The sequence below is a fragment of the Callorhinchus milii genome, unplaced genomic scaffold, assembly GCF_018977255.1.
Source record: "Callorhinchus milii isolate IMCB2004 unplaced genomic scaffold, IMCB_Cmil_1.0 Scaffold32, whole genome shotgun sequence".
Taxonomy (NCBI): domain Eukaryota; kingdom Metazoa; phylum Chordata; class Chondrichthyes; order Chimaeriformes; family Callorhinchidae; genus Callorhinchus; species Callorhinchus milii.
The window spans coordinates 3,595,511-3,623,394 of record NW_024704773.1 but is presented as its reverse complement, the minus strand read 5'-3'; the positions used below and the strand labels follow the sequence as shown (position 1 = coordinate 3,623,394).

Below are 27,884 nucleotides of genomic sequence, written 5' to 3'. Positions count from 1 at the left end.
ATTGTGATCCTTCTCCTACATGGTCATAGGTGGCCAAGACTGTATGTCCAGGCTTACATCTTAACAATGAATAAGGTGCCATAAAGCTATTGGCTCTTACCCTAAACATCAGGCAGTGTGTTCAGGAGAGAAATTAGGGTCTTGCAATAGTCATGGCTTTTGGAGGAGGAGGAGGTAGAGATGACAATATTTTGTACAGTACAGATGAAGTCTCTATTTCCTTATCCTCCTCTTCTGGGACTCCTGGTTTGCTGGGCTAAGATTCTTGCATAGAGACTTGCACCCTCCCTTAACTCACTCAACTAGCTGTTCCCTTAAAAAAAATTGATGTCTCAATTCACGACTGTTTGTGGGACACTGCTGTGCACAATTGGCTGTCGCGTTTTGCCCACAAATTACAGTCAATCCACTTTGCAATATATTCTATGAAGCACTTTGAGACGTCTCATTGACGTGGTAAGGCGCTGTATCAAACGCAAGGATTATTATTATTTCTCATGTGTTGTTGGGGTAGCAATTGTTGGCGTTTTCTTTGGCTGTGGGGGAAATTGCCAAGCCAGAGCCCCCATGGGTATGAACACTTTCTAACAGACGTCACTTGACTTCTTCCCCTTCTTTCTCCCCAGCACCCCCAGCTACCACCCACAGCACAAAGTGATGGGTAAATATCCTGTAATAGACATGGTCTCACTATTGCCAAATATTGTTTTCGATTGGTGGGGTGGGGTAGCTGCTATTTTCACTAGTGATGACATGTGCATTCGTTCATTCCAATGTGACTTATGTCCTCATATTGCATCTTTACCAGTTTTGCCTACCATGTTTCCAGCAAGTCAGTGGGCTTTATTGTGTGCACTTCCAACACTATATCTATATCTCGCTAGTTTAGTAATGCTTTTCAGAAAATTCAGTATCTTGTGTGTAAGTGAAAATGTCATAAGATATTCCACAATAGTTTCAGCATGTGATTGAGGTGGAAGACTTTTTTCTGTAAGAGTTTAAATGTTAAGTGATTTAAATTAACGTTAGGCCACAGGTTTACTATAATTTTTTCTGTGATTAATTCTATGTCATACCACTCCTCAACCTTCTCTGCTCCAAAGAAATGAGTCCTAACCTCTCTAGCCTCTCCTCATAGCTATATCTTGTTTTCAGTTTTAACCTCACAGATCTACAACTGCAGCCTCTGCATAGCTCTAATATTCTTTCTGTAACTTACTGCCGAAAGCAGCACACAATATTCCAGCTGCAGCCTGACCAAAAGTCTTCTACAAATTTGTCACCATTTCCTGACTTTTGTATTCAGCGTACATGGAATCTGGAATCTGTTTCCCCATTTAAAACAGCCTTCTCTACCTGCGATCCTACCTGATAACAATTTATCACCCTAGATTCCAGTGAAAAGTACGTAAACTAATTTTGAGAAGGGAATAACTGGCGAAGGTAGTGAAAGAAGCCAGCTGAGAAGATCGTAAACAAATGCTCCTCTTCCTGGTCTTGTGAATGGAAAGGGATTGACCTTGGTTGGGTAGAATTTTATAGGTGGCCACACCTGAAGCTGAGAGGCATTCTTCATTTACAACCCGAAGCAGTGAGAAAACTATTCAACCAGAGATCATAACAACCAGGTTTTGTCAGTCTCTTTTTTTTTGTCTCTTCACTCTCTCTCACAAATTTCCACAGACTTTCCAGTAAAGATCATTGGTTGGTAAGCTAAACGTGGGAACCCAACCTATTTATTTTTTCCAATCCTGGAACCTCCTCCAATGTATGACTCAATTTCACGCAGGATGTTGAATTCACCAACTGACTCATCGAAGGACTGTATTTCTCAAACAAGACCCTGTCTATCTGTCTGAGGTCAAATAAACTTTGCTTGTCCAATTGCACTGCTGTTAATGGTGATTTGGGGGGGGGGGGGGGGGTGGCGTGTAACCCTAGGTAGTTATTCAGCATCTTAAACAGTGGAAGAGGGGAAATGAAACCGGAAAAATTAGTTCAAAGTTCATCTGGCATTTTGTTTCCTTCTCTTTTTAAGGATCCGCAATCGGCTATACCTAAGGGAACACTCTTGGCTATTTTAATCACCACAATAGTGTATGCAGGAGCAGCTGTTGCAACAGGTAATGTCACTATTGTGTACAAATCTGATTTTAGTTTGTCAAAGAAGCAGTTCGGATTAGAAATGGAAAATATTTTCCTTTGATCAATGTAGTTTATCCTTTACGTTTTAGTGTATATGTCATTTTATTTTCCAGTGTTTGATAATTTTGGATCCCATTTAAAATTTCGGAGGAAAATGACATTCTCATAAGAATGCTATGACCTTGAAAGGCGAAAACAATAGTGTAGTGTTTCATAGAACGCTATAGACTGCTAAGCTGTCTTTCAGTACAATTGTACAAATAATAAACCTTGATGAATGGCCAATGCCTATATTTTAGTACACCAGCAAGGTTGGAAAGAGTAGCGGAGAGAATGAGATAGGCCAAAGTGGTTAGGTGACTTATTAAATGTTTGAAGTGGCTAGTCATTTATCCAAAATGTTTACTCTTTGCTTTCAACTTGGGTTACATGAATGAAAAGCTTTCTTTTACTTTATGGTCTTGGTGATCGTGGAACAATGAAAGCTTTATTGCAGTAAAATATTAATCAGGAGGTAAGTAAACTATCATTTTCAAAGCAAACATTGGTTCACTTGTGTGATTGACCTTGGAGTGACGTCAGTGAACCGTTTCTCCTCCAGTTTCCTAAGCCGCTACCTATTTAGATCCTAAAGAGCTGATTGTCAGTAAGTTTACTGACCGGGAAGAATAAGATGTGCTCGCTCACCAGGCTGGGTCAGTTTGACAAAAAATTGCCTCTCAGGTTTCTTTCCGAGATTTTTTAGAATCAGATATGAACATATGTAATACTACAATTGAAGCCTCAATCTAAAATGTTTTGGGGATCCACAAGACAGGAGCTGCATTGTTTTATGAAGGTTATCGGCTTTTTACCCCATTTCAAAGTACCTTTTAAAAGTACTGGAACTAAGGGATATATTCAGCTCTTAACATTCTAGTTCTGAATGAGCGAATTATACTGAACCTTTTCACCCTACCCTTCTCTTGTTTAGCCTTTTTAATATTATCGAGGTATTAGTGCACACATCATCATGAGGAAAACCTAAGACTATTCAGTTGAAAGCTTCTAACTAGTAGGTTCCTTCTTGGGACTCTTCTCACTGATTCTCAAAGCATGCAATATGTTCTGATAAGCAAGTGACGAAACATACCAGTGATTGTGTGAAAACCAGGTCTGAGAATAAATTACAATAGACTTGATTTGAAGGTGTTGATGTATTTTTCTAATAATGGTGACTGGGGTGACCTTAGCCACAAATGGTTCTTTTCACTCATTTGAAGCTTAAATGGACTCAAGCCACTAATCCAAATAGATGTTGCTTCTTGTAATTGTAGAAATTGTAAGAATAATTGGAAGAATAAAAATAGAAGGTAGGTAAAGTAACTCATCTGTGAGAGCCGTTTGATCCTGCAGCTGCTCCTGCTTAGGTCTTTCCGCCCTGGGACGTCTTTCCTACGTGAAGGGCGCTATACAAATGTAGTTTGTTGCTGATGTATGTTTGACATAAGTGGATTGATTTTGTGTTGTGTAAAATAATCTATTATTTGATATTTTTACTGTTCTTCAAAGGCCATTTTTAAACCGAGTGCTGAAACCTTGGTTTGGAGGCCGTGTCAGTTTAAAAGGGTTAAATTGTGACTGTCGCTAATCTAATAACGTAACGCACTGAAAAGTGGAATTCTTATGTTTGTGTGGAAAATTAATTAATAAATAAATAAATAAAATTAATTAATCAATAGAGCAAGATTATTTTATTTGTCCCTTTCGAGCTCCTGATGTTGTAAAACATTGGTTGTTTGACTTCTACATGTTTCATGAGTTTACGAGATCAGTTTGGATAAAGAAAGCCCTTCGGTCCATCCACAGGACTGAATCAAAAAAGGCCTCTTGAATGGGAGCCTTGATGTATAAATTTGATCTGAAGAATGAAAGAGATTGAGTAGCAAAATTCTAAATGCATTATAACATTTGGCTGGCTGAAGGGTTTTAAAATGAACAGATTGGTTCAAACCCTGCACTTTTTTTAAGCCTGACCATTATTCAGCTAATTGAAAGAAAAATAATGTAACTTGGCCTATAAAATATACTGCATTTTACAGTATATCCTGTGAAGCACCTTGAGACATCCTTCTGATACAAAAGGCTCTGTATCAAATATAAGGATGATTATTATTTACATACAATTCCATTCACACAAATTTTGTTTCTTATAAAAGCAAGTCCTATACTCTGGCCGTTACTTGTGGAGTGCTTTAAGATTTGTTTTTGAAACTTATCAAATTTCTGGGTTATATTTTAACAAGAGGGGACAGATTTGAGATTATTTCAGAATTAATAATAATAATAATAATAATCCTTGCATTTGATATATTGCTTTTCACGTGTTCTAGACGTCTCAAAGCGCTTCACAGAATAGACTGCAAAGTGAATTGACTATATATTTGTGGGCAAAAATGCGGCAGCCAATTCCGTGCAGCCGTGTCCCACAAACAGTCATGGATTGAAATGACCAATTTATTATTGTTTTTTTTGAGAGATTATTATCAAGCGTGTGGAGTAAGGAAACTTGCCCAAAGTTTCACCCTGCCAGGAATTGAACCCAGGTCTCTCGCTTGCAAAGTGAGTGCTTAACCACTGAGCTACAGGACGCCACAATGTGAATGATAAAAGCTAAGAAAGCTTAGTTCAGTGAATTAATAGGGAGCCTTTCTCATGCTGATCACGAAAGTAGCAAACTTTCCTCTGCTTCGCTATCCTTGTCCTCACTTTTAAAGCCATCCATGGTCGTGCTCCTCCCTAGCTTTGTGACCTCTGAACACCAAACCAACCTGTCCACTTCCTCCCTTCAGTGGGCACTGGCCTCCTCCACTGTCCCTCGCCCAGCCCACCCCACCATTGGCAGGCAGGACTTCAGCTTTTCTGCCCCCACCCTTTGGAACTCCATCCCCAAATCCCTCTGCATTCCCTCCTTTGAGGCCTGTCTCAAGACCTTCCTCTTTCATCGTGCCTTTTGCCACACTCCTACCCTTACTCCTCCAACGCTCTTGATTCCAACCCCCGGCTAGGGTGCAAACCCTTAACTGTCCAGCGCCTTGGGACGTGCTTCCGACATAAAAGGACCTATATAAATGTAATTTGTTCTTTTTTTATAATGGGAAAAGATTGCTATTTTTAGTTAGCAGCATAAGACAGCCAACACAATGTTCCACTTTTTGCTTGGATTTACACTGCAAGAAGTTTAATTGTGCATGCATTGAGCTGTAAAGAAATGCAAAATAACTCTGTACTGTTAGGACCAGGAACAAACTAGAATTTATTTAATTTCCCTTTGTGCTTTTCGTCAGGTGCCTGCATTGTCCGTGATGCCACTGGTAACATCAGTGATGCATTTATCCCTGGAACCGTGACGAACTGCACTACAGCAGCCTGCAGATTGGGTTTCAATTTCTCCTACTGCGACACAAATCGATGTGATTATGGCCTGATGAACAACTTCCAGGTGAGAAAGGAATTTTTAGTTCGCCCAAGTGTCCTTAGGCAGTGCCTCACTGATTAATGTGAAATTGTATATAGTTTCTAAGCAGTGTATATTGATGGATTTCTTTGACATTTTAATGAAACCCTACTGAATCATCCCAATCCATTGGAGGTCAGTGCTCTTGGATTAATTACATTCAGATCCAGGAATAAATTGGAAGATGAAGCACATCATCTGATTATATTTTATTTTTTGTTGCCAGATTTCTTCCCCTCTTCTTAAGGTGCTACTGGCCCATACTGGGGTTCAGTACTGGTAACACTTGTCTGAGTTGCATTTGTTCGTGGGTGAGGCTGATCGGGAAGATTTTAATATCCTGAATTACGTTCTCAAATTACCCTGGCTCTCAGTGGTTTGTTATTAGATTTGCAACTGCCGTTTTACATGTCCCTCACCACTAGACACACTGCTTCCAATCAGACAGCTCATGACATTTAAACCCATTTGAACTTTCAGACAGAATGACTCATTTACTGTTTTATTGGCTGTTCTCAATAGCGCTGAGGGTATGGATCACCAGCACAAGAGTGATCGAGATAAAACAACTAGCATTGAGATGCTGCTATGTGACATTTGGTGAGATTTCAGAACGCATAGTTGCTCAAATTTTGCTGCAGAAAGCTAGACAATAGTCCTTGATGATTTGCTAGAATGCAGGTTTCTTTGTCGCTTCTCCCCTTCCCTGTGATATCAGATTGTTCATAAGATTCAGCCAAAGGAAACTGAGTTAGCCTTTTAATCCCTACTGAGCAAGAAAATCTTTTGGCCCTATAACCTCTTGGTGTCCAGAGTCATTTAACCTTTCAGGGACCTCCTCCGAAAGAATCTGCAAACTCCGATGTAGCGTAATGGAGGCAGAGTCCATGGTAGCTTTCAAGAGGGAAGTAGACGGGCATGAAAGAGAGGGCATGAAGGGGTCTGGGATAAGGTGGGGCAGTGGGATTAAATTAATCTCTTTGCTGTATGAGTTAGTGTGAACTCAGTGAGCCGAATGGCCTCTTTTGTGCTGTACATTTATGCTGGCCAAACAACAACAACAACTTGGATTTATATAGCGCCCTCCATGCTGGACAGCGTCTCAGAGCGCTTTACAGTAACGGATCCCGAAACAGGTCCTGATTGGAATGCTTCTGAAACCCTCTTACTGGTGGTAAACAAAACACAAAATACTGCAGGTGCTGGAGTGGGCCATTCAGAACGGACGAAGGATCGTGGACCTGAAACGTTGACTCACTTTCCTTTCTCCATAGATGCTGCCTGACCTGCTGAGTGTTCCCAGCGACTTCTGTTTCTGTTTCTTGTAGGTGATGTCCGCCCCAGAGCTCCATGGTGATCTATCCTACCTCAGCTGCCATTTATTCTCACGATAGGCAGTGAATTTACGCCATTAACGCTTTTCAACCACATTTCCAAATTAGAAATCCTACAAGACATTAGTGCACAAGAATAGCAATACATAGTTTAATGGCAGTGTAGCTATTAGCTATTATGTGCTGGTCAAAGGAGGCGTGATGAGATTGAACGAACAATAGTTTATTTGCATATCTATTCTCACCATTATCACTCATGGAGTACTTTCATGTTCAATAGCTCTTTTATTTGGTTTAATTCGATTTTCTATTTGCTAACATGATTACATTGAGGTTTTTAATTTCAAAACAGATGGGGTTTATGTCAAAAGGCTTCATAGTATGCTATTGTGAAACAAATAGAATTGTCAGATGAAATCTGGTATTGATGATGAGCATAGCAGACAGCTGTCCATTTTTTGAATTGGTTGCTTTGCCAAATAGAATTGAACAATTTAAAGAAAATGTTACTGTATACTGGATGTTTAAAAGGCCACATTAGTTTCACAGCAAGAGGATGGACTGTGGGAAGCACTATTGTAACGGTCATTTTTGAATGTGGAGTTGTTACTTTAATCAGAAGTGCCATCTTTCAAACAAGACGTTAAAACTGAGATCCCATGTTCAGTTGGACATTAAAGATCTCATAAACCTATTTGAGAACGAGAAGGCAGTTTGTCCTAGCTGCTAGCTGGCAATATCCCAGATAAAAATTGGTCACTTATTCCATGGATATACGTAAGACATTGCTATATGCAAATTGGCTGTTGCATTTGTCTACAAAATACACAGTCACTGCTACATTTTGCAGTATATACTGTGAGCGCTTTGAGACATCCTCCCAGGCACTAAATCAAATACAAGTATTATTGGTTATGAAATTAGAATTAAAATGATCACTGTATATAGTATGGTATTATGAGGGACATTAATTTTAAGATGAAAGATAAATATACTGTGATGTCAATTCTCTGAATGGCTGGAGATGATATAAAGAGACCTGTAGCTCAGTAAAGTGGTTGTATCTTGTGACTTATTTTTTGTTGCACCTAACAGTTTTTATTGCCCTTGTGTAACACTTGATTGCCAGTGGTTCATAATTCTCCAATGTGGCAATTGCAATAACTAGTTGTTAATATGCCCTTATTACAGTTCAGTGCCCTTATTATGGCAGTTAATTGCAAGGATTCAGTACGCTCAATAATTATTGTTTAGTAATGAAGAGATCAGCCATTTGGGGAAACATTAAGGTATCTTGTGCTTTATTCTGGCATGTAACCGAATAGTTCAAAATTCTCAGCCAGATTCACTGCTTAAAATTCCTGCTAACTACCCTGAGCTGAATTTCGTCTTCATTTCCTCGACTTTTAAGAATTTTGCTTGGTGAAATATTGAAAATTTTCCAGAGGGGTATGTTTAACTGGGTACCATTATGCAATTAGGAAGATGATGTGGTGATTTATTCCCCTTCCCATTGCTAACAAGCAAGCATACAGCAGAGGCTACAAGGGCTGAATGACTGCACAGACAGCAGCAAATTGTACATTTTTGGTGATCATATTGGAAGATAGAATTTTTTTTAGAATTTCTTTGCATCACAATTCAAAACTGGACATAAATATACTTTTACTGCTGGAGAATAGAAAATAATGCAATTATGTCACATTTTGTTAAATTTGTTCAAATCAAAGTTTAAATGACAAGAGTTAACCAAAATTTTCCTATGTTGGCATTCCCTTAAACATTGTACATTTTTAGCATTGACATTTCATAAAGAAATATGTAGATGCCTCTGGATTCTTGCAAATCAGCATTTATTGAACTGCAGATATGGATACATTTTTGAATGTTGTAATATTGCTATGCCCCAACTAGCCTCTCCAGAGCAGTAGGGTTGAGCCTACACCCCACTAACTTTAATCATTTGTCCTACCATAATTCAGTGACATGTAATTCAGTGACATATGGACCAAATGAGGAAGAATGTTAGGTTATGCATCATACATACGTACAATGATTGATTCCAATTTCCCCATCTAAATCTCCCTCCCTTCTTAGTCTAATTTAATTGTATGTGGAGGATGACCACATGAGGAAGAATATGGGTTACGTACTATGTTTAATCTATGGTTTTGTTAAGCTTATGATTGTAGTCCCAACTGCCACATCCTAAACCACCTTCACTTCCTGGCTTTGTTTTCTTACTCACCTTGTACAACTTAGAATATTCAAAATATTTTGCATTCTCGCACGTAACAGTACTTTCCCTCATGATTTTTAACTCCATTTTTGCCGTTTCCTACTTTTATAAAGTAGTATTCAGGTCTCTGGAACTTGTGTCCTCTCCCCCACCAGGCTCCAGGAACCAATCACCCCTGTTCTTGCCCGGCTTCACTGGCTCCCCATTCCTCAGAGAATCGAATACAAAACCCTTGTTCTTATTTTCAAGGCCCTCCATGGTCTTGCTCCCCGCTATCTCTCTGACTTCATAATCCCATATCAACCCATCCACTCCCTCCACTCGGCAGACACTGGCTTGCTTCAGGTCCCCCTGCACTTCCTGCTCCACCATTGGCGGCCGGCCATTCAGCATATCTGCCCCCACACTCTGGAACTCTATCCTGCAATCCCTCCTCCTCACCCCCTCTCTTGCTTCCTTCAATTCCCATCTGATGACCTTCCTCTTCGACCGTGCTTTTGGCCACCCTCCCACCCCTAACCCCTCTGCCTCCTCCACTTCTAACCCCAACTCCCATTCGGGTCCAAAACCCCTCATTGTCCAGCGTCTTGGGACGTCTTTCCAACGTGAAGGGCACTATACAAGTGTAATATACCAGGGCTCTGTCCTTGGCCCTCTCCTCTTTAATATCTACAAGCTCCCCCCTGGTGACATCATCCACAGACATTGGGTCAACTTTCATATGTATGCGGATGACACCCAACTCTATGTTTCTGCCTCCACCCTCAACACCAGGATCACTGCTGTCCTGACAGACTGCCTGTCGGACATCAAGTCCTGGATGAGGGCAAATTTCCTACAGTTGAATGTGAACAAGACTGATGTCCTCCTGATTGGCTCGTGCCAGTGCCTCTGCACCTCAGGCTCTGGCAGCATCAACCTCCATGGTTGCACACTTCAACTCACCAAGCCATTGGCTCCCTATCCTTCAGAGGATCCAGTTCAAGATCCTGGTCCTCACCTACAGAGCCCTCAAATGGCCTCAGCCCACCCTACCTCTACGATCTCCTAAACCCTACCAACCTGTCCATTCCCTCCGCTCAGCCGGCTCTGGCCTGCTCCACGTCCCCTGACCCACCCGCCCCACCATTGGCGGGAGAGCCTTCAGCCACTCTGCCTCCAACTTCTGGAATTCCATCCCCCAATCACTCGCCCCCTCCTTAACCTCCTTCAAATCCCACCTCAAGACCCTCCTCTTCGACCTTGCCATCGATCACCCCCCTTCCCCTCCCCCCCCCCGACCCCAGCTCGAGTCTGAAATGCTGTACATTGTCCAGCGCCTTGGGACGTCCTCCCGATGTGAAAGGCGCTATGCAAATGTAATCTTGTTATTCTAATTTGTTGTTGTTGTAAGGAAAGGTTTTCTAAGCTTTGAGGAAGGAAATTGAATCAAAATGATTGAATTGAAAATCCTTAACTGGGAGATGAAGTGCGTGTGGAGGAATAAACTTGCTGGAATTAATATTTAGAAATATCACAGAGAATACAGCTACTGGCATTTTTGACTGAAGTTGTGATGTGGTTTAAAGTAAACTTAACATTTTAATATTTTGTTTAATCATACTTCGAACACAGAGAAGAAGATTTGAATAGGAGCTAAGTAATGGCATAAAGTTAGCTTCTTTAAATGAAAAGTGCAACAAAGCAAATAGTGGAACCGCTTAGTTGAATTTCAGTACAAAGGATGTCCCGGATACTTTAATGAATGCTTGCATTATGTTCTGTAAAATAAAAAAGAAATTAAGAATCGCTGTTGAATAATAAGTTGTAAATGTTAAAACTTTCAATAATGGGTATTTGTTTTTATGGTCATAAGACTTGCAAAGACCGTCCAGATGAAAGCAAGCATTCATGAGGCGCATGCTGCTGAATCTTCAGCTTGACATTGATACAACATTGGAAAGACACTGTTGGACTGTGATTGATGAAGGCTGTGTGCCAGTCACATTTTTCTAGATGCTAAAAACCTGCCATTATAATAGGCTGTTGTCTCGAAGAGATTTGTTGTTTTTAAAAAAAAAGGGTAGGACAATAAACCAATGTTGGCCCAGTCACATGCTGTAGATTAAACGTGCACTTTAATGCTGTTTGAATAACTTTGAGGAAATTCTATCCTATTTGATGAAAAAAATAAATTGCGTAATCTTTTGTTTCAAAGCAATTTTGCTTTCTGAAACGCTTTTCCAAAAATATTATCCCCGTTTAGGTTTTATATATATTTATACTTCATATGTAGTGAAGTATGCAGTGTAAATAATAACAACAATAATCCTTGGATTTGATATAGCGCCTTATCACATCGTTGAGACGTCTTGATTTCAAGATCCTCATCCTCACCTACAAGGCCATTCACGGCCTTGCTCCCTCCTACCTCTCCAACCTACTATCCCCAACCTACCTGCCCGTACCCTCCGTTCCTCTGGCTCCGGTCTGCTCCACGTCCCCCGCCCCAACCGCCCTACTATCGGTGGTCGGGCCTTCAGCCTCTCAGCCCCGAGGCTCTGGAACTCCATCCCCCAGTGCCTTTGCCTTGCTTCCTCCCTTTCCTCCTTCAAGGCCGGTCTCAAAACCTTTCTCTTTGACCGTGCCTTCAGCTCCCCTCTCGACTCTCTTCCTCCTCCTCGCTCCCTCCCTTCCCTCCCCTCACCCTGACCATTTCCCCCCTCCTCTCTCCCTCCCTTCCCTCCCCTCACCCTGACCATTTCCCCCCTGCTCGGGTCATGACCCAACTGTGCAGCGCCTTGGGACGTCCTCCTGACGTGAAAGGCGCTCTATAAATGGAATCTTGTTGTTGTTGTTGTTGTCTCAAAGCGCTTCACAGAATATACTGTAAAGTGATTTGACTGTATATTTTGTGGTTGAAACGCCACAGCCAATTGCACACAACAGTGATCCACAAACAGTTATGGATTGAGTGACCACATTTTTTTTAGTAGAGCAATGATGAGCTGATTTATTCTTTAATTATACTCTTTGTACTGTAGGTAGGTCACATAACCAGCAGAGACAAACTCTTTGAGGTGGGTGTCTCATTTTAGGCAAATCCACATGTTCAAATGCCTTCCTGCTTTTGTATTTTTGCATAATTGGTTATTTTTATCCTGGTGTTGTCAAAAGTTATATGTGTGCTCATCATCTCATGTAGTTCTGTTTGAACTTGCAACTTGGTACTCGAAGATTCTGGTTTTGAAATTCCACTCAGCTATTTATTAATTCGAAGTGAATTCAGTCTCTTTCTGTGGCAAATGATTTCTAGGTAAGTCATAGAATCCGAGTTATACAGCACAGAAGGAGGCCATTCAGCCCATTGTGTTGGTGCTGGCTTTTTGAAAAAAGCTATCCAATTCAATCCCACTCCCCCGCTCTCTCCCCATAGCCCTGCAAACCTATCCTGCCCAAATAATTATCTACTTCTCTTAAAAATTGTTATCGAGTTAGCTTCCACCACCAATTCAGACAATGCATTCCAGATCCGAACAACTCGTTGTGTGAAGGAATCAGCTGATCCAGTGATGCTCTTAACCTGTCTGCTCTTGTCATAGCTTTCCGACAATTTTGCACTGGATTGTTGATTAATATCCAGATGTTAGCAGCCGAGATATTTTTCTACGTTATGCAGCTGTTCGGACACTGATGGAAAAAAACATTGATGAATTCACAGACAATTAGCATTCATCAAAATACTTGTATTTGCTGTAAATGGTATAAATCCAAATATCCAACAAACCACAGACAAAAGAATGAGGGAGAAGCTGAAAAAGGTATAGGGGTGTTAGTTGATACATTGCTCACCATGTAAAAACTGTGAGGCAAGAATAAAGGAGGCAAATAGGATGCTGGGCTATATTGCTAAATCTTTGAGTTCAGATTCACAGATGTTTTGCTGAAGCTATAGTATTCTGGTCAGGCTGTACTTAGAGTACAGCTCACAATTCTGGGCTGCGTGGGCCCTAGATGCAGAGGAGAGCAACGAGGATCATCCCCAATGTTCGAGGAATGTGCTACGCGCAACAATTAGACAAGCTCAAGCTCTTCAGGTTTGAGAAAAGATGTTTCAGAGAGGACCTTATAGAGATGTATAAGATCTTAAATTTGATTGAAAAATAAACCCAGCACAATACTTTAGGATGCCATAAAATAAAAGAACAAGAGAATGTAGGTTTGGAGTTGCAAAGGATAATTTCAGGACAGACACCAGGAAGATTTTCTTTACTTGAAGGGTAATTAACGACTGGAACAGTTTGCCAGGAAGGAGGTTGAGATAAGGATACTAGACTTGTTTAAAAAANTAGCTTAATGCTGTGGTGGGAAAGTGGTTATTCTAGAAAGATGAGGTCAAATGGCCAAAGGGCCTTCTTTATCTGAATTGATCTTGTGATGTTGTTGAATCTTATTTTTGGAGTATCTGGGTGCAGAAGGCATATTGACGAGGACATTAGGAGAACTGCTCTTCTTCAAAACCATACCATGGGACCTTACTAAGTGCAAGAACTGCCACCAGAACTCTCAGACAGAAGCTCAGTTTAATTTAGCATTGCATCAAAGGACAGTACTGTACCACCGACAATGCAGTGACTTCTATTGTACCATTGTTGATGATACTATATTTTGAGCTGGAGTAGATGGGGGGCATCAAGCCTAAAATCTTCTGATCCAAAGGCAAACACTGGCCAAGCTGTCACTTTGGCTGTGGCATAGTTTACATTGCAGGTAAACGCAGTAACTGCTGCAGCATGAATTATTTAGTATTCCCAGAGAACTGTTTCCAAAATCCTTTTAAATTGATACGAACACATTAGTGACCTGATAAAGCAACTGTGTCACCAGTCACCTGTTAGCTTTGGAAAGTGATATCTTAATTCGTTGCTAGGGTGGGTTGTGCTCCTTGAGGAGGAGTCACTTGAATGATGCCTTGCATTATTTGGGTTTCACTGAAAATTTGCTGTTCAGTAATAGCCACCCATGGCTGATGGGTAAGACTCACCTGGTTGAGCTTAAACTCTTCTGCAATTTTGACCTTTTCCTTTCTTTATTGCAATGTAAACTGTTTATGTGCCTTAACTTACAGAGTTCCTTCCGTGTCCTGGCCAACAAATGCCCCAGATAAAAAAAATTGGACCATTAATATAACATAACAACATGTAGGAGCAGGAGTAGGCCATTCGGCCCTTCGAGCCTGCCCCGCCATTCAATCATTGCTGATCTTCTAATCTAACTCCAGCTAATACCATAACCCTGCCTTATCCCCATATCCCTTAATCCCTTTTGCAATAAGTAAAGTGCAATTCACTTTATGGCTATTTGTGGGATGTTGCTATACCCCAAATTGACTGTATTGTCTAAAAATAAACAATTACTGCACTTTACAGAAAAACTCTGCAGGCCTTTGAGACATTTTGATGTGATATGGTGCTATATTCAAACACAAGGATTATTACAGTAAACCTCACATTTAATATGACTTATGCAAAGTATGAGTTATGTGAAACTTATAATTATTAGGAAATTCAACACGACACGGGCAGATGTGTGACTTAGGCAATTATATGATTTTTACAGACCAGACTTATGCGAGCTTTTACCGTATGTTAGCGTATCCCAGTAGGCAAATTAAAGGCCGTGGAGGCAACATTGGTTTTGTTGGTAGCACTCGCTCTGAATCGAAAGTTTATGGCTCAATGCCAAAAGTTTCAGTCACAGTCCACAAGGACAACTAATGTACTACTGATGATGTAATGAGTTAAACTGAGGTCCTGTACTGGACCTTGTCTGCAACATTTGTGTATAATTTAATACAAAGTCTTATAACATTAAATCCTGCTAAAAATCCAACCAGAAGTGGAAGGAACCTGTATGTACAAGTTACTCAATGTACTATAATTTAATAATAATAATCCTTGCATTTGATATATCAAATGCCATATTGACCTGTCCTCTCAGCAGGCTCTGGCCCTTTCCACATCAGTCGGGCCTTCAGCCTCTCTGCCCCAACCTTTTGGAACTCCATCCCACAGTCCCTTCACCTTGCTCCCGCCCTTGCCTCCTTCAAGACATGTCTCAAGACCCTTCTCTTTGACCACACCTCCTACCCCTACCCTCTCTGCCCTCCACCCCTCCTGATTCCACCCCCTGCTCAGGTCCAAATCCTGACTGTCCAGTGCATTGGGATGTCCTCCCAACGTGAAAGACACTATACAAATATAATAATAATAATAATCTTTGCATTTGATAAAGTGCTTTTCACGTCGGGAGGACGTCCCAAAGCGCTTCACAGAACACATTGTAAAGTGAATTGACTATATATTTGTGGGCGAACACGGCAGCCAATTGCGCACAGCAATGTCCCACAAACAGTCGTAGATTGAAAATGACCAATTTATTATTGTTTTTGGTTTTGGAGGGATTATTATTAGACGTGTGGAGTAAGGAAATATAATTTGTTGTTGATAGCATCTTATTACGTCTTTGAGACATCTTAAAATGCTTCACAGAATATACTGTAAAGTGGATTGACTATTTGTGGGCGAAACGCGGCAACCAGTTTCGCACTGGAGTGTCTCACAAACGGTCATGGATTAAGTGACCAATTTTTTTTTATGGCTTATTACCCCTGGAAAGTGAACTGCCAGTTGATTAACAACTGGGTTCCTTCTTATTGCTAGGTAAACAGAGGTGTAAGGTTTCACCCCGCCTGGGCCGATAGTGTCAATGTGTGACAATTTTAACTCGATTTTCTACAAACAAATTTTTTAAAAAGCATGCACATCTTCAATATTTTAGCATTTATGAAAAGCCCTGAGAATTACTATTGCTGTGTATAATTACTGCCTTGTGTTTCAATAACAAATGTGTATAATATTACAGTACATTTCATTTAGTTAGTAAACCACCCAGCTTGCGTTAAAGGATTTTCCTATCATACATCAGTAACCTATGTTTTTGATTGGACTAGTATGAGGTCTGGTCGTTTCTTGTTAAAATCAGGTTGAGTTTGAGCATCTGCCTTGCAAAGGATGCTACTTTTTGATGGAATGTGTTTCATTTTAAAGTTGCACACAAGGCTTTTCCTTGACATTATCACAAGACTGCCATTCGGTATCATTTACTCTGTTCGCCTCTCAAAATGTGCCAGCATGATGTAAGTGTTCTAACCTACCATTCGGCTGTGATTTCCATGCAGGTTATTAAAACAATGCACATTTGTGCAGTGTTTTTACTGAAGAGAGATGCTTGAAGCCTGAAGGTGCTTTGAAAGCAACAGCGTGTGCATTTCCACAAACAATATGCATCTCCTGTGGGAACTGCACTGTACGCAGTTTGGAAGTCTCAGCATTGTAGTGGGAGGATTCTGTTCTTTATTTGGGATCCGAGCTACAAGGTTCAAAGAGAGAGAGCCACAAATATTTTTCCACATTTTTTTAGATCGATCTGGCTGTATTAAAGAATCACAACAACATTTTTAGATTGCCATATGTACAACAACAACAAGATTCCATTTATAGAGCGCCTTTCACGTCGGGAGGACGTCCCAAGGCGCTGTACAGTTGGGTCAGGACCCGAGCAGGGGGAAATGGTCAGGGTGAGGGGAGGGAAGGGAGGGAGTGAGGAGGGGGTAGAGAGTCGAGAGGGGAGCTGAAGGCACGGTCAAAGAGAAAGGTCTTGAGACCGGCCTTGAAGGAGGAAAGGGAGGAGGCGGCGAAGGCACTGGGGGATAGAGTTCCAGAGCCTCGGGGCTGAGAGGCAAAATATGTACAGATCTGTTCAAATTGACCGCATCCACTATAGAGAACATTTGCCTAAAAAATTCAGTCACCACACTTTACAGTATATCCTGTGAAGGGCTTTTAGACATTCTCCCAATGTAAAAGACGCGATACCAAGTGGAAGAATTTTTTATTTATCTATTATTGTGGTGAAGGTTGTTCACTTTCGAGCATCCAGAATCCTCTCTTGGATGAGGATGAAGAGATTGAAATGGAAGCAAAGAATGTTCCACTTAAACTGGAAGAGCGAAGCTTCTGTTACTTCAATCCAAATATTGCAGTACCGCTGGCTGTAGTGATTAATTTGTGTAGTGGTGTGTGAGGCACTGCACTTGCGTCACGCATATAATTTATAGATTGATTTTTTTTCCCTCTGTCTGCAGCACTGTGCAGGGAGATGAAATAAAGCATCGAGGGTTAAAGTTGAAAAGGCATCTGTAAGCTTTGTTGCATGTCCTTGAACCTCGCAGGAAAAGCAAGCTTTTCTTGAACAATTTCAAAAATAGAACTGGGCAATAGGTTCTATTTTTAACCTCCTTTTGTGCAGTTATAATGCGTGTGTCGAGTCCTTGTGGGTCTATTGTTTAAAGCTGCACTGACTGATGTTCTGCTGCTATTCCTTCCCATCACAGCTTGTGAGGGTATGACTCATTGGAAACTGGGATTTTGTTTTTAATATCCAAAGTATGCAATTTCCAGACACACACAAATGTAGATTTCAAGAGCTGATAGTTCAACTTTAAGTTTAAGTTTTTGATGATGTGTCCAAATGTGGTTGTTCTGATATTCGGCCTAACTTTAGTTCTAAAGTTTTAAAAATTGGGAACATTTCTCTACCCTGACTTTCTTTCTGATTTTAAATTTTCAAATGGCAAAAGAGATTCGGCTTGAAATTCATAGTCTCTGTGGTCACTAACCAGATGTCATGTGACTGTGGATCAATTATACAGTTCTCAAAACTAGGGATGGAATTTGTGCTAATATTATTTATTCCAAATTAAGTTTTTGATGATGGTGACGTTGTACTACTTATCCTTCGGCTTTGTAAGTTTTATCATGGCGTTTAAACAGGAACTTGTGTAGTTGTGTGGTTTCCCCTTGAGGTCCCATTTCTGTTGAGATCCTTCCTTCCTCTATTAAAGAAAGGTTCCTCCCCCATACACAGACTTCTTAAGCTTTCTTTTGTTGTTTCTCCTTTGCCCACCTCTCTCCCTCTTGCATCACTAATTTTAAGCATGTTAATTTTGCACGTGGGAAACCTTATCAATTCAAAAGATGGGATGGGGTAATCAACATAGGTTTCCTTTATGGAATTATATATCAAAAAAAGAGAGGAGTGACTCTCTGCTTTAGCTCTAAATAGAACACTGGTAAAGGAAAAAGAACTGCATTTCTGTCTTGTACCATGCATCTAATTTAAGACACAACTTGCATCTGGTATGTGACCGACTCCTGCTTTGACCAATTTTCATCCTGCCTGGAGGTCAGGTGAACCTAGTGGGAGGCTGACTCCTTTCTTCAAACCAGTGGGAGGTCATCACTGCTTGTCTAAGTAGGAGATGATTGCAAACATATATTCTCCTTCTAGAGAACTGTGTAATAATTTCCACACTCCTGTTTTTGACAGATTGTAAGAATCTTGGATCCAAAACCACCCGCTGCTTACTGCTTCCTGATCCAATGTATTAGAGTACCTTGTTTAACCTCTTTATTTCAAGACTATTCCCTTTTTGAGACTTTTGTTAAGAATACAAATTATGAAAAGAATTGCATTCACCGAGAAAAATTAACATGTACCCTGATGTGAGGTGTCTACAATTGTGTCTACAGTTCAGAAAGCTAAAAATAAACTGTCTTGAAAGAGCACAGGCAATAGACGAGACTGAGGACCACAGGGCATCTGACAGCATTCACTTTGCTATTGTTATCACAGTGTTTTCATACCACAGTTTGGCTTTCAAGAACAGATGACGTATCCTGCTTGCTTCCTTCACTGTGCCCCTAACCTCTGGTACTACCTGTCTCAATCCCTTTGCCTCGCCCCCTCTATCTATCTTTAAATCCCACCTTGAGACCCATCTCTTCAACTGTGCCTATGGCATCTTACTGTTTGTGGGACATTGCTGTGTGCAAACTGGCTGCCACGTTCCACCCACAGATTACACAATCAATCCACTGCAAGCAATATTATTATTAGGTTGCATTGTTGTGCACGTTGGAAGTAATGTTTTAATTGCAAACTGAACCTATGACCGCATGCAGTGAATAACATTTTGGGATCTGCCTGTCGGTCTTCATGATATGGGAAGATTGTTGAAGGAGAGGGAGCTGATTTTAATTTAAACTGTGCCTTTTCTTAGGTCATGAGCACGGTGTCAGGATTCGCACCTCTGATTACTGCAGGGATCTTTTCAGCCACACTCTCCTCTGCCCTGGCCTCACTAGTGAGCGCTCCCAAAATATTCCAGGTAAGTCCTCAGTAGTGTCAACCAGTGTCCTGAATATTCTTGCAGACAATTTGGGATTGTTTTTTAAGGATTTGACTGTTGTGTTCGTAATGCATATCAGATCAGAGTACTAGAACTCTCACCCAGTAATCTGTGGTTTAAGGTTTACTCTGATGTATATTCATTCAATGCAGTATTATTAAGTTGTCAGTTAATAGGTGGGTACCTATTATACTAGAGGGTTTGATGTCAATGTGATGCTTGTATAGTTGGGGTCTTGAGACTAACCAGTAACTTAGGCAATATGGTTTAAGCCCTGCTCTGCTGGGGGAGATCAGGAAGAATATTTGTGTCACCAGTTATTGTCTTGGAAGAACAGTGGAATAGGTGAGATTTAGGACTGGAAGCTGCATTTTAAAAGGCCAATCTGACCTATGCAGTTACAGACCTATTTGTTTACATCAGTGATGTGTAAAAATAACTGGCATCTGTTTTAAAGGTCAGGCCTCAGATTTCCTTCAATAAGAAGTGACCAGCATGCATTTAAATGGGGAGGGAGATCACTGCCACTAACAAACTTGCTGACTTCTTTAAGATGAGGCAAATAGCAACGCACCATGTGAAACAGCTAGATTTTCACATTTTTGACACAAAGTAGCACATTAGATTTTTAACTCAAGTGTTGCTCGTCTGATATCTGAGTATTGCTCATATTTACATGAAATTCGTGAGGTAGCTAGATTGGTGGTGGTGAATGGTTTTGTGTGTTGGTTACCTTCAGACTATGGTCCTATGAGTATCTAGCCACAATGTATTTAATCGAACGCAGCGGAAGGAAAAATTGCCCATCTCCATACCAATGTGAAATCTTCAACTAGTTAAGAGAACAAACCCTTGAAACCCTAAAGAGAATTGGAACAGATTGACTTCTATTGTATGTACCTATCTAAAGCTGAACAACAACAACTTGCATTTATACAGCACCCTTCATGTGGGGAAGAGTCCCGGAACACTCTAGTCATCTGCTAATACAGAAACAAATTACTGCATTGATTTATCCGTCCCATAATACAACAACAAGATTACATTTGTATAATGTCATTCACATGCATGGTAAAGTGTGCATCACCTTGTGCCTGTTTGATCGCTGCATGGCTCAGCTTGGTTCTCAACATCGAGATCATTTTCAAGGGCACTGCCGTTGTGGTACGACAATAATTGGTGGTGTTCCCAGTGAGAGAACTGTGTTGTTGTAAAACACTGAAACCCACAGTGCTGTTTTTTTCTGTCTCTGTACTAACCGGACCTTAGCTTTACAGTTCAAATCATATCCTTATTAAACTTTGTTAACTAACATTGCACTCATCAGGTACACTGATATTGGAAGCAATTATGTGAACTTGTCCATTTTAATTTAGCACATAGAAGGATTAGATCATCTAAGACTCGAGCAGCTTGTTATAGAGCTGGTGAGTGAGAGGAATGTGCCAATGCTGAGGCTATAGCTCAGGGAAATGCTTTGATTATAAACTACCTTTTCCAACCAAGTGATGTCAATAAAATGATCTTAAATACTGTGAGGTGGGGGAGGGAGATTGAATAAATAACACTTCCCACTAGTTGTTTAATTCCATGAGCTTTAATCATTAAAAGCCTCACGTGCACAGATTTTATTGGATGGATTCCAATAATCCAACCACATTGTATCCATTTATTGTCCCACATTTGCTAATTCAGTTCAAAAGATAAATAAATCAGGTAGAATACTGTTATAAGGCGGGTGCACTATGGAGCTTAGTGGTTAGAGCACTCTCCTTGCAAGCGAAAGGACCTGGGTTCGATTCCAGGGCAGGGCAAAACGTTGGGCAAGTTTCCTTACTCCGCACGCCTCTGTTTATCTAGCAGTAAGTAGGAACCCGGTTGTTAGTCGATTGGCAGATGGCTTTTCCAGAAGTAATATTCCCTTAAAACAAATTGGCCATTTAATCCACGACTGTTTGTAGAAATCTGCTGTGTGCAATTGGCTGTCGCGTTTCACCCACAAAACATAAGGTCAATTCACTTGAGACTTGAGAAGCGTTTTGAGACTTCTGGAAGTTATGATGAGGTGCTATATCAAATGCAGGGATTATTATTATTAAAAGTGTTGTTTGAGTGAAGATGTGAACTCGATTCTACCTGCCCATGGACGCAACTACAATCCTTTAAACCAACATTACAGTTTCACTTCTACATTTCCGATAATGAATGTAAATAGTTCCTCTAGTGGTAGAAATTAATACTGATTCACTGTTTACAAGGTAGTCCAACACATACTGTTTGCTAACACTAGATTTTGCGGTAGGGGCAGTGCAGGTATATGAGACTCTACCTTCTATTCTCACCACCCTAAACCCACTCAACTCATGATGGCAAGTGGGGGTCAAGGGACTTGGGTTTTTCTGATTCAAATTTCCATTTGCAATTTTGAGAAATGAGGCTGATGGCATGAGAGAAAGAAATCAAAACTATTATATATCCTCTTATACTTCTCTACTTTCTGAAGTGTAGATGAACTTACATCGAAAATATACATTAATAATCTCGCAGGCAATCCTTTATTTTTTTTAAATATAAACAATTGTGAATGGTGTCCACAAAGTCCTGTTACCCCCTTTTTTTTTACATAGTGCACTGACCCACAACTGAAACGTGGAAGAATGATAATAATTGTATTTAGAAATACTCAATTTTATTCAGTGCAATGTTTAACTATGTTTTGACGTCCAGACGCAACATTTTCATGACAGATAATGATCGGTGGCCATGATCGGTCACTTACATAACATGATGGAGTGATGAGGCGAAATGCATGTCTGACAGCTTGTTTCAGCTCTTCCGTGGTCTCACATTGCTTTTTTTGTAACAGCGAGTAAGAGGATTTGTAGACAAGCTGTAGGTTATGATGACTCCAGTAACCAAGCTGTTTCTTCTGTTTAGGCTTTGTGCAAAGACAATATCTATCCCGGTCTGCGGGGGTTTGCTATTGGCTATGGAAAGAACAATGAACCATTGCGTGGCTATCTGCTCACATTCTTCATTGGTCTGGGATTCATACTGATTGGTTAGTCAACTAACAATTTTAAACTTTCACATGCCTAAAACTACGATTTTATTTGGCGTTCACTTCATGGTTTGCGGGAGGTTGGAGTGCGCAAATTGGCTGCCTCATTCGCCCACACACATACGGTCACTACATTTTGCAGTATATTCTGTGAAGCACTTTGGAACTCGGTCCTGATTCTATATCAAATGCAAGGATTATTATCCCTTAATAACCTTACTGCCAAAGTACCGTGTGTTAAACGTCCCACTTGATTATCCACCCGTAGCATCTGTGTCAGTAAATTGCAATTGGTGTAATTAAATATTCAAATCTCGCTTCTAATAGGCGTATGATGAGGTGAGTATGCTGTAGTTTGACTAGGTATTTCATTCTGTTTATAGTACTGATATAGTCTTTGATTTAAATGATTATTTGGCAGCTTAGACTTTTAAGCACATCAAATGATGTTTGTGCTAGAATTTTTATTTTGGCAATACTCAACTAGCATTGGACCATTCATCTGAGTTGTAATACAACTCGCAGTCCCATTTATAATGGCCTTCACAATAGCGTAAATTTCATTTATAGCATGGTTGCACTGTGAGCCCCATTTTCTGTGCTCATGCTCAGATTTTGCTTGCTTCCCCACATCTCCCACCTCTTCAAATTAAAATGCTTCCTGCTTGTGCTTGCACATGAAACAGTTGGTAATGACCTGGAAGTTTTTTTTGAGTGCGAAAACCAACCAGCTGCACTCCAGTCAAAACCAACTATCGCGTCTTGCTTATAACGCGGGTTGGGATTATATGGATCTCAAACATGGGGCTCCACTATTTCGCTGGGCGTATTTTGATTATAAAGATGCATCTGTTTTACTTTTTAGCTGAGCTGAATGTCATTGCACCAATTATATCCAACTTTTTCCTGGCTTCATACGCCTTGATCAACTTCTCCGTGTTCCATGCCTCACTTGCTAGATCTCCAGGTAAGAAACAAACTGTTTAATGAAAAATACAACTTCTGCCAATAAGTTGTGTGTGACAGTCCATGTGATTGTCACTTTATTACTGGATACAATCAATTTGGGGCAGGTGATGCATGCTTTTACTCATCCAAGTGAGGGATGCCGTAGACAGAATGTCTCTTTGATTTGCCTGCAAATATTTGCAGCTGTCCAGAATACTCAGTAAATTCCTTGTTTTTGGAGCTAAATTTCCTTTATATTTAAAAAAAAGTTCATGATTTCTCACCCTAATATTTTTGCAAAAATGCTGGCAAAATATAAATACAGTGAACGTCTAGTCTTCCTGTTTATTTTCCATCTTTCCTTTGCTTACCAGTTGCTTTCTCCATAATGGAGTTAGATTCACCAATTTATTAAGGACGAAGTTCAAACAAAAGTTGCAAAGCATGTTTTGTGTATGATACAAACTGATCAATGAGCTGGTTTAATTAGTGTGTATGACACCCCATCATTTTCTGATACTTGTGTCTAATGCTGACTGCATTTACTAGTCATACAACCTATGGACTTTTACCTGTTTATTAGACACAGCTTTAGGTTTCATGCAGCAAATGGCGCAAATTTAAACAGACTGTTCGTGTTTATTTTCCATTATGTGAAATCTCCACAATTTCACTGACGCACATTCTGATGTCTATCTTCTAACTTTGTGCTTAGGCTGGCGACCTGCATTTAAGTACTACAACATGTGGGTTTCGCTCGTTGGTGCTATCTTATGCTGCGGAGTGATGTTCATCATCAACTGGTGGGCTGCACTGTTAACCAATGCCATTATCCTCGCTCTGTACATCTACGTCACCTACAAAAAGCCAGGTGAGGTTGACACAAGTGATCTGTAAGCAAATCTTTCCAATTTCTTTTGACTATTCATTAACTAAAATATCTGGTTCATTTCATTGTTTAGTGAGCTATGTAAGGCCTTGTCCAATGAAGTCTGAAAACACAGAATGTGCCTGTCAATCTGACTGAAATATTACCTGTGACCAGATGCTGCGTTTCCTGACTGTTTTCCCATAGACATAATTTAATTGTACAGTTGACGTTCAAACATAGAGTTGAAATATTAGCATTGCATGACATCAGGCTGTGGCAGGGTTTTTTTGCAGCAGAGTATATGCAGCTTTAGCTTTCATGTTTTATACATTAATGACAATATATGTTGCAGGTCAGTGCATAGCTGTTGGGGCAGGATAGTGCGTAAAACATACGTCCAGAATTTTGTTGTTGTTGTTGTTGATGTGTTATTCCGAGTGGCGAGTTAGGCATATGGATAAATACGTAAATAAATGCAGCTGGGATATTGATAACCCGATGAGTCAGTGGCAGTGACAATTTAAGCCAGGATCAAATTATCAGGAGTTTACTGTAAGTTTGTTTTCCTATAGCTTTCTCTTTCCCTCTTTAAGGCCCTCTTTCTCCTGCCCCCCCACCCGTCCCGTCCCACATACCACTACTCCCTCCAATGAATACATGTGATGTCACATCACTGTAATGTGGAGGTGGGGGATTTTTTTGTTTTATCTGAAAATGATTATCATACAGAAGAGTGACAATGCTTTATTTAATAACTTAATAAGTTACTTTCAGTGAGCTGATAACCCTTGGCTTCTGTGTCTGGTTCCCAAGCATCAGGTGGTGACTGATGGAACTTTCGGGTAGTTTTCTCTTCCTTTTTGTCTGCCTGACTGGTTCACGCCACATAATCCAAACAAATGATTTACAGTGTTCTTTTGGTCACAAGGGTAAGCTAGTGTAGCAAGTATTCTAGAGAATCTGGTAACAATAAACAAGTACATCTTAAAATATCCCTGGTTTCTCTGGAGAACACTTATTCATCTGTAGTCAAGTAATTGCCTTTAAGGAACTTTCATGTCCATTAGGACGTATTAAACTGAAGCGCATTCTTCTAGCATTCTTAATAACCCATAAACTCTAAATTAGTCAACAGGGACAATTATGAGGATGATTCACTTTAAGATATTCTCGATTTAAAAACTTCTGAGTCTAATAAATGTTTCACGCTGAAACCCATTATCAGCACAGGAGCAAATATTCACTAATATTCTTGTGTTCCAACAATAATACACTCTTATATAGCACTTTTCACAAAGGCTAACGTTTCAAAGTGCTTCACAGAGATGATACCGGTGGGGTGGATGGAGGTGAAATAAGGTTGATTAAGAAGTAGATTTTTAAGAAGTCTTTTAAAGTGAAGTGGAGGGATTTTGAAAGAGCTACAGAGGATAGGGAACAAACGACTGGGTCAATTGCTGATGGTTGGTCAGAGGGAGCAAGGAATGCACTGTAGACCTGGGCAGGGAGGTGAACAGGAGGGTGAGGCTGGAGAGGTCACAGAGGTGTGGGGCTATTCTGCTCAGTACTGTACATTCATTATTTGCCCTCACCTTTCCTGAAGACACTGACTTTACCTGGGCTAGTCTATGAGACCTATGAGATCACAGTTCTGATTGTGGAGCTTGAACCTGCAATTTTCTGACTCTAAGGCGAGAGTTCTACGAACTGAGCTGGGCCGGTACCTATCACAGACCATCACAGTCAAACATCCTTACATGATCTTGTTCTCACTTGATATCCATGTTCAAATAGGTCAACTGAATTGCAGTCAGAATAGGGAACCCAGGCTGATTTCCTTTCTGCAGTATTTATTTCCGAAATGAAATGACTATTGGATAAAAATCCTTTTCACTTTGTTGACGTTCCATTAAGCCCATGCAGTATTATACCTCTGAAGACTCTTGGTTGCTTCCATTTATTTTATGGCTGCTGTCAAACATAGAATTTTCAGACAAAAGCCAGGGAGCTTCATTGTTTATCAGGAAGGAAACAATGAACAAATTCCATCTTCCTCCCTTCTCTCCTCTTCTGCCCACCTCCCTCCCTGCATCCCCCCCGCCACTTCCAAATGTGTGTGAAACATTGTTCATCAGTGAGGAAAAATAACTATAACTACTATAATTTTAGCGTATGATTTAAAACCTCCTAGGAAATTGTTTCCTACTAACTTTTTTCCTGTGTGAAAAATCAGTAGAATTTGGCCAATTAGGGCTTATCATAAGCTTTCAGTTTTACAAAGGGAAAATACATTTCCTTCCTTATTGCAGCTGGACTGTTTTTAGATCACACCTACAGACCCGGGGGGTGTTCTGGAAGCAAGAAATCAGATGGGTCGAAAGACCTTCTTCATTCAAAGCAATCTTGTGATCTTGTGATATGAAAAGGACAAACACATGCTGTCACAGATAATATAGCAGAATCCTTGAATGAACAGCAATTTTGTTAACTAATTTTAAAAAAGTAGAGCAATTGCTTTACCTAGTTACGATGAGTTTCTTGGATCTGTGCCAGTTCTTAGGATCTGTATGTAGCTTTGCAAGCAGTTGGATGTCCTAACCCCATCCTTAGTGATATGACCTGGTTTCCATTGTCAAAAACAGTTATTCCATCTGACACCTTGTGACCCCTGACAAGATGTTGGATCTCTGTGAGATCAGCCGTGGGATTGAAAAAGAATTGCTGTAAATATTTAGATAATAAAATGTTTGGATATAAAATCTATTGTTACCCGGTCAATGTTTATACCCTAGAAGTGCCATGTTAGATAATAGTTGTGGCACCCTTGTTTTTAATGAATTTGGGGTTGAATTTTCAAGCTTCTTGAAAGAGCTGAAGGTGGATGTTGAGTCATTGTTTCAGGGGAGGGAGAAAGTTGTCTCATCCATCTCTCTCTGTTTAATTGTGTTTTCAAGTTAGTTAAAGATCGAGTAGGTTTTAGAATCCTAAAGAATACAGTGTTCACCACCACTGTTCTTTCCCACCTACCTCCCGTGGTTGGAGGAGCACCATCTGGTGGTGAAACCTTTTGCCTTTTTTTGAAAAAGCTAAAACTCACTCCATTGTCCACTTAAACCATTTCAAGGGTCAGAACTTAGAAGCAAGAAGCCCATTGTTGCAGAGAATCGCTCAGCCCGTTGAGCTCGGCTTTTGTAGGTTGTCCACAAAGATCTCTGACTCCCTGTTACAAACCGGTGATTTGAAACTACGGAGGAAGTGAAACGAGATACATTTTGTCTCGTCACCCCATCCATGTTAGAGAAGATGTCACACTGAACATAGCGACGGATCATTATCTGCCATGACAATGATGGTGCTCACACTGATCCTCTGGATGTCAAAATACAGTTAAACACTTGTACTGAATACAATTAAGTACTTCTAAATACAATTATCTTCATTCTTCCACGTATTTCAGTTGTTGGTCAGTGCACTGCAAAAAAGCACACATGGGAGTAAC

At 40.4% G+C, this 27,884-nt stretch overlaps 1 protein-coding gene across 4 annotated transcripts in view; it reads left to right on the top strand.

Moving 5' to 3' along the window:
• Positions 1-27,884, top strand: part of slc12a2 (solute carrier family 12 member 2) — a 127,623-nt gene that overhangs the window by 76,288 nt on the left and 23,451 nt on the right. For all 4 annotated transcript variants that reach the window (XM_042345189.1, XM_042345186.1, XM_042345188.1 and 1 more), the window contains exons 9-14: positions 2,039-2,123; positions 5,472-5,626; positions 19,377-19,484; positions 22,443-22,566; positions 23,432-23,533; positions 24,230-24,385. In XM_042345189.1, coding sequence (XP_042201123.1) covers positions 2,039-2,123; positions 5,472-5,626; positions 19,377-19,484; positions 22,443-22,566; positions 23,432-23,533; positions 24,230-24,385 — 730 coding nt within the window. The remainder of the gene's footprint in view (positions 1-2,038; positions 2,124-5,471; positions 5,627-19,376; positions 19,485-22,442; positions 22,567-23,431; positions 23,534-24,229; positions 24,386-27,884) is intronic.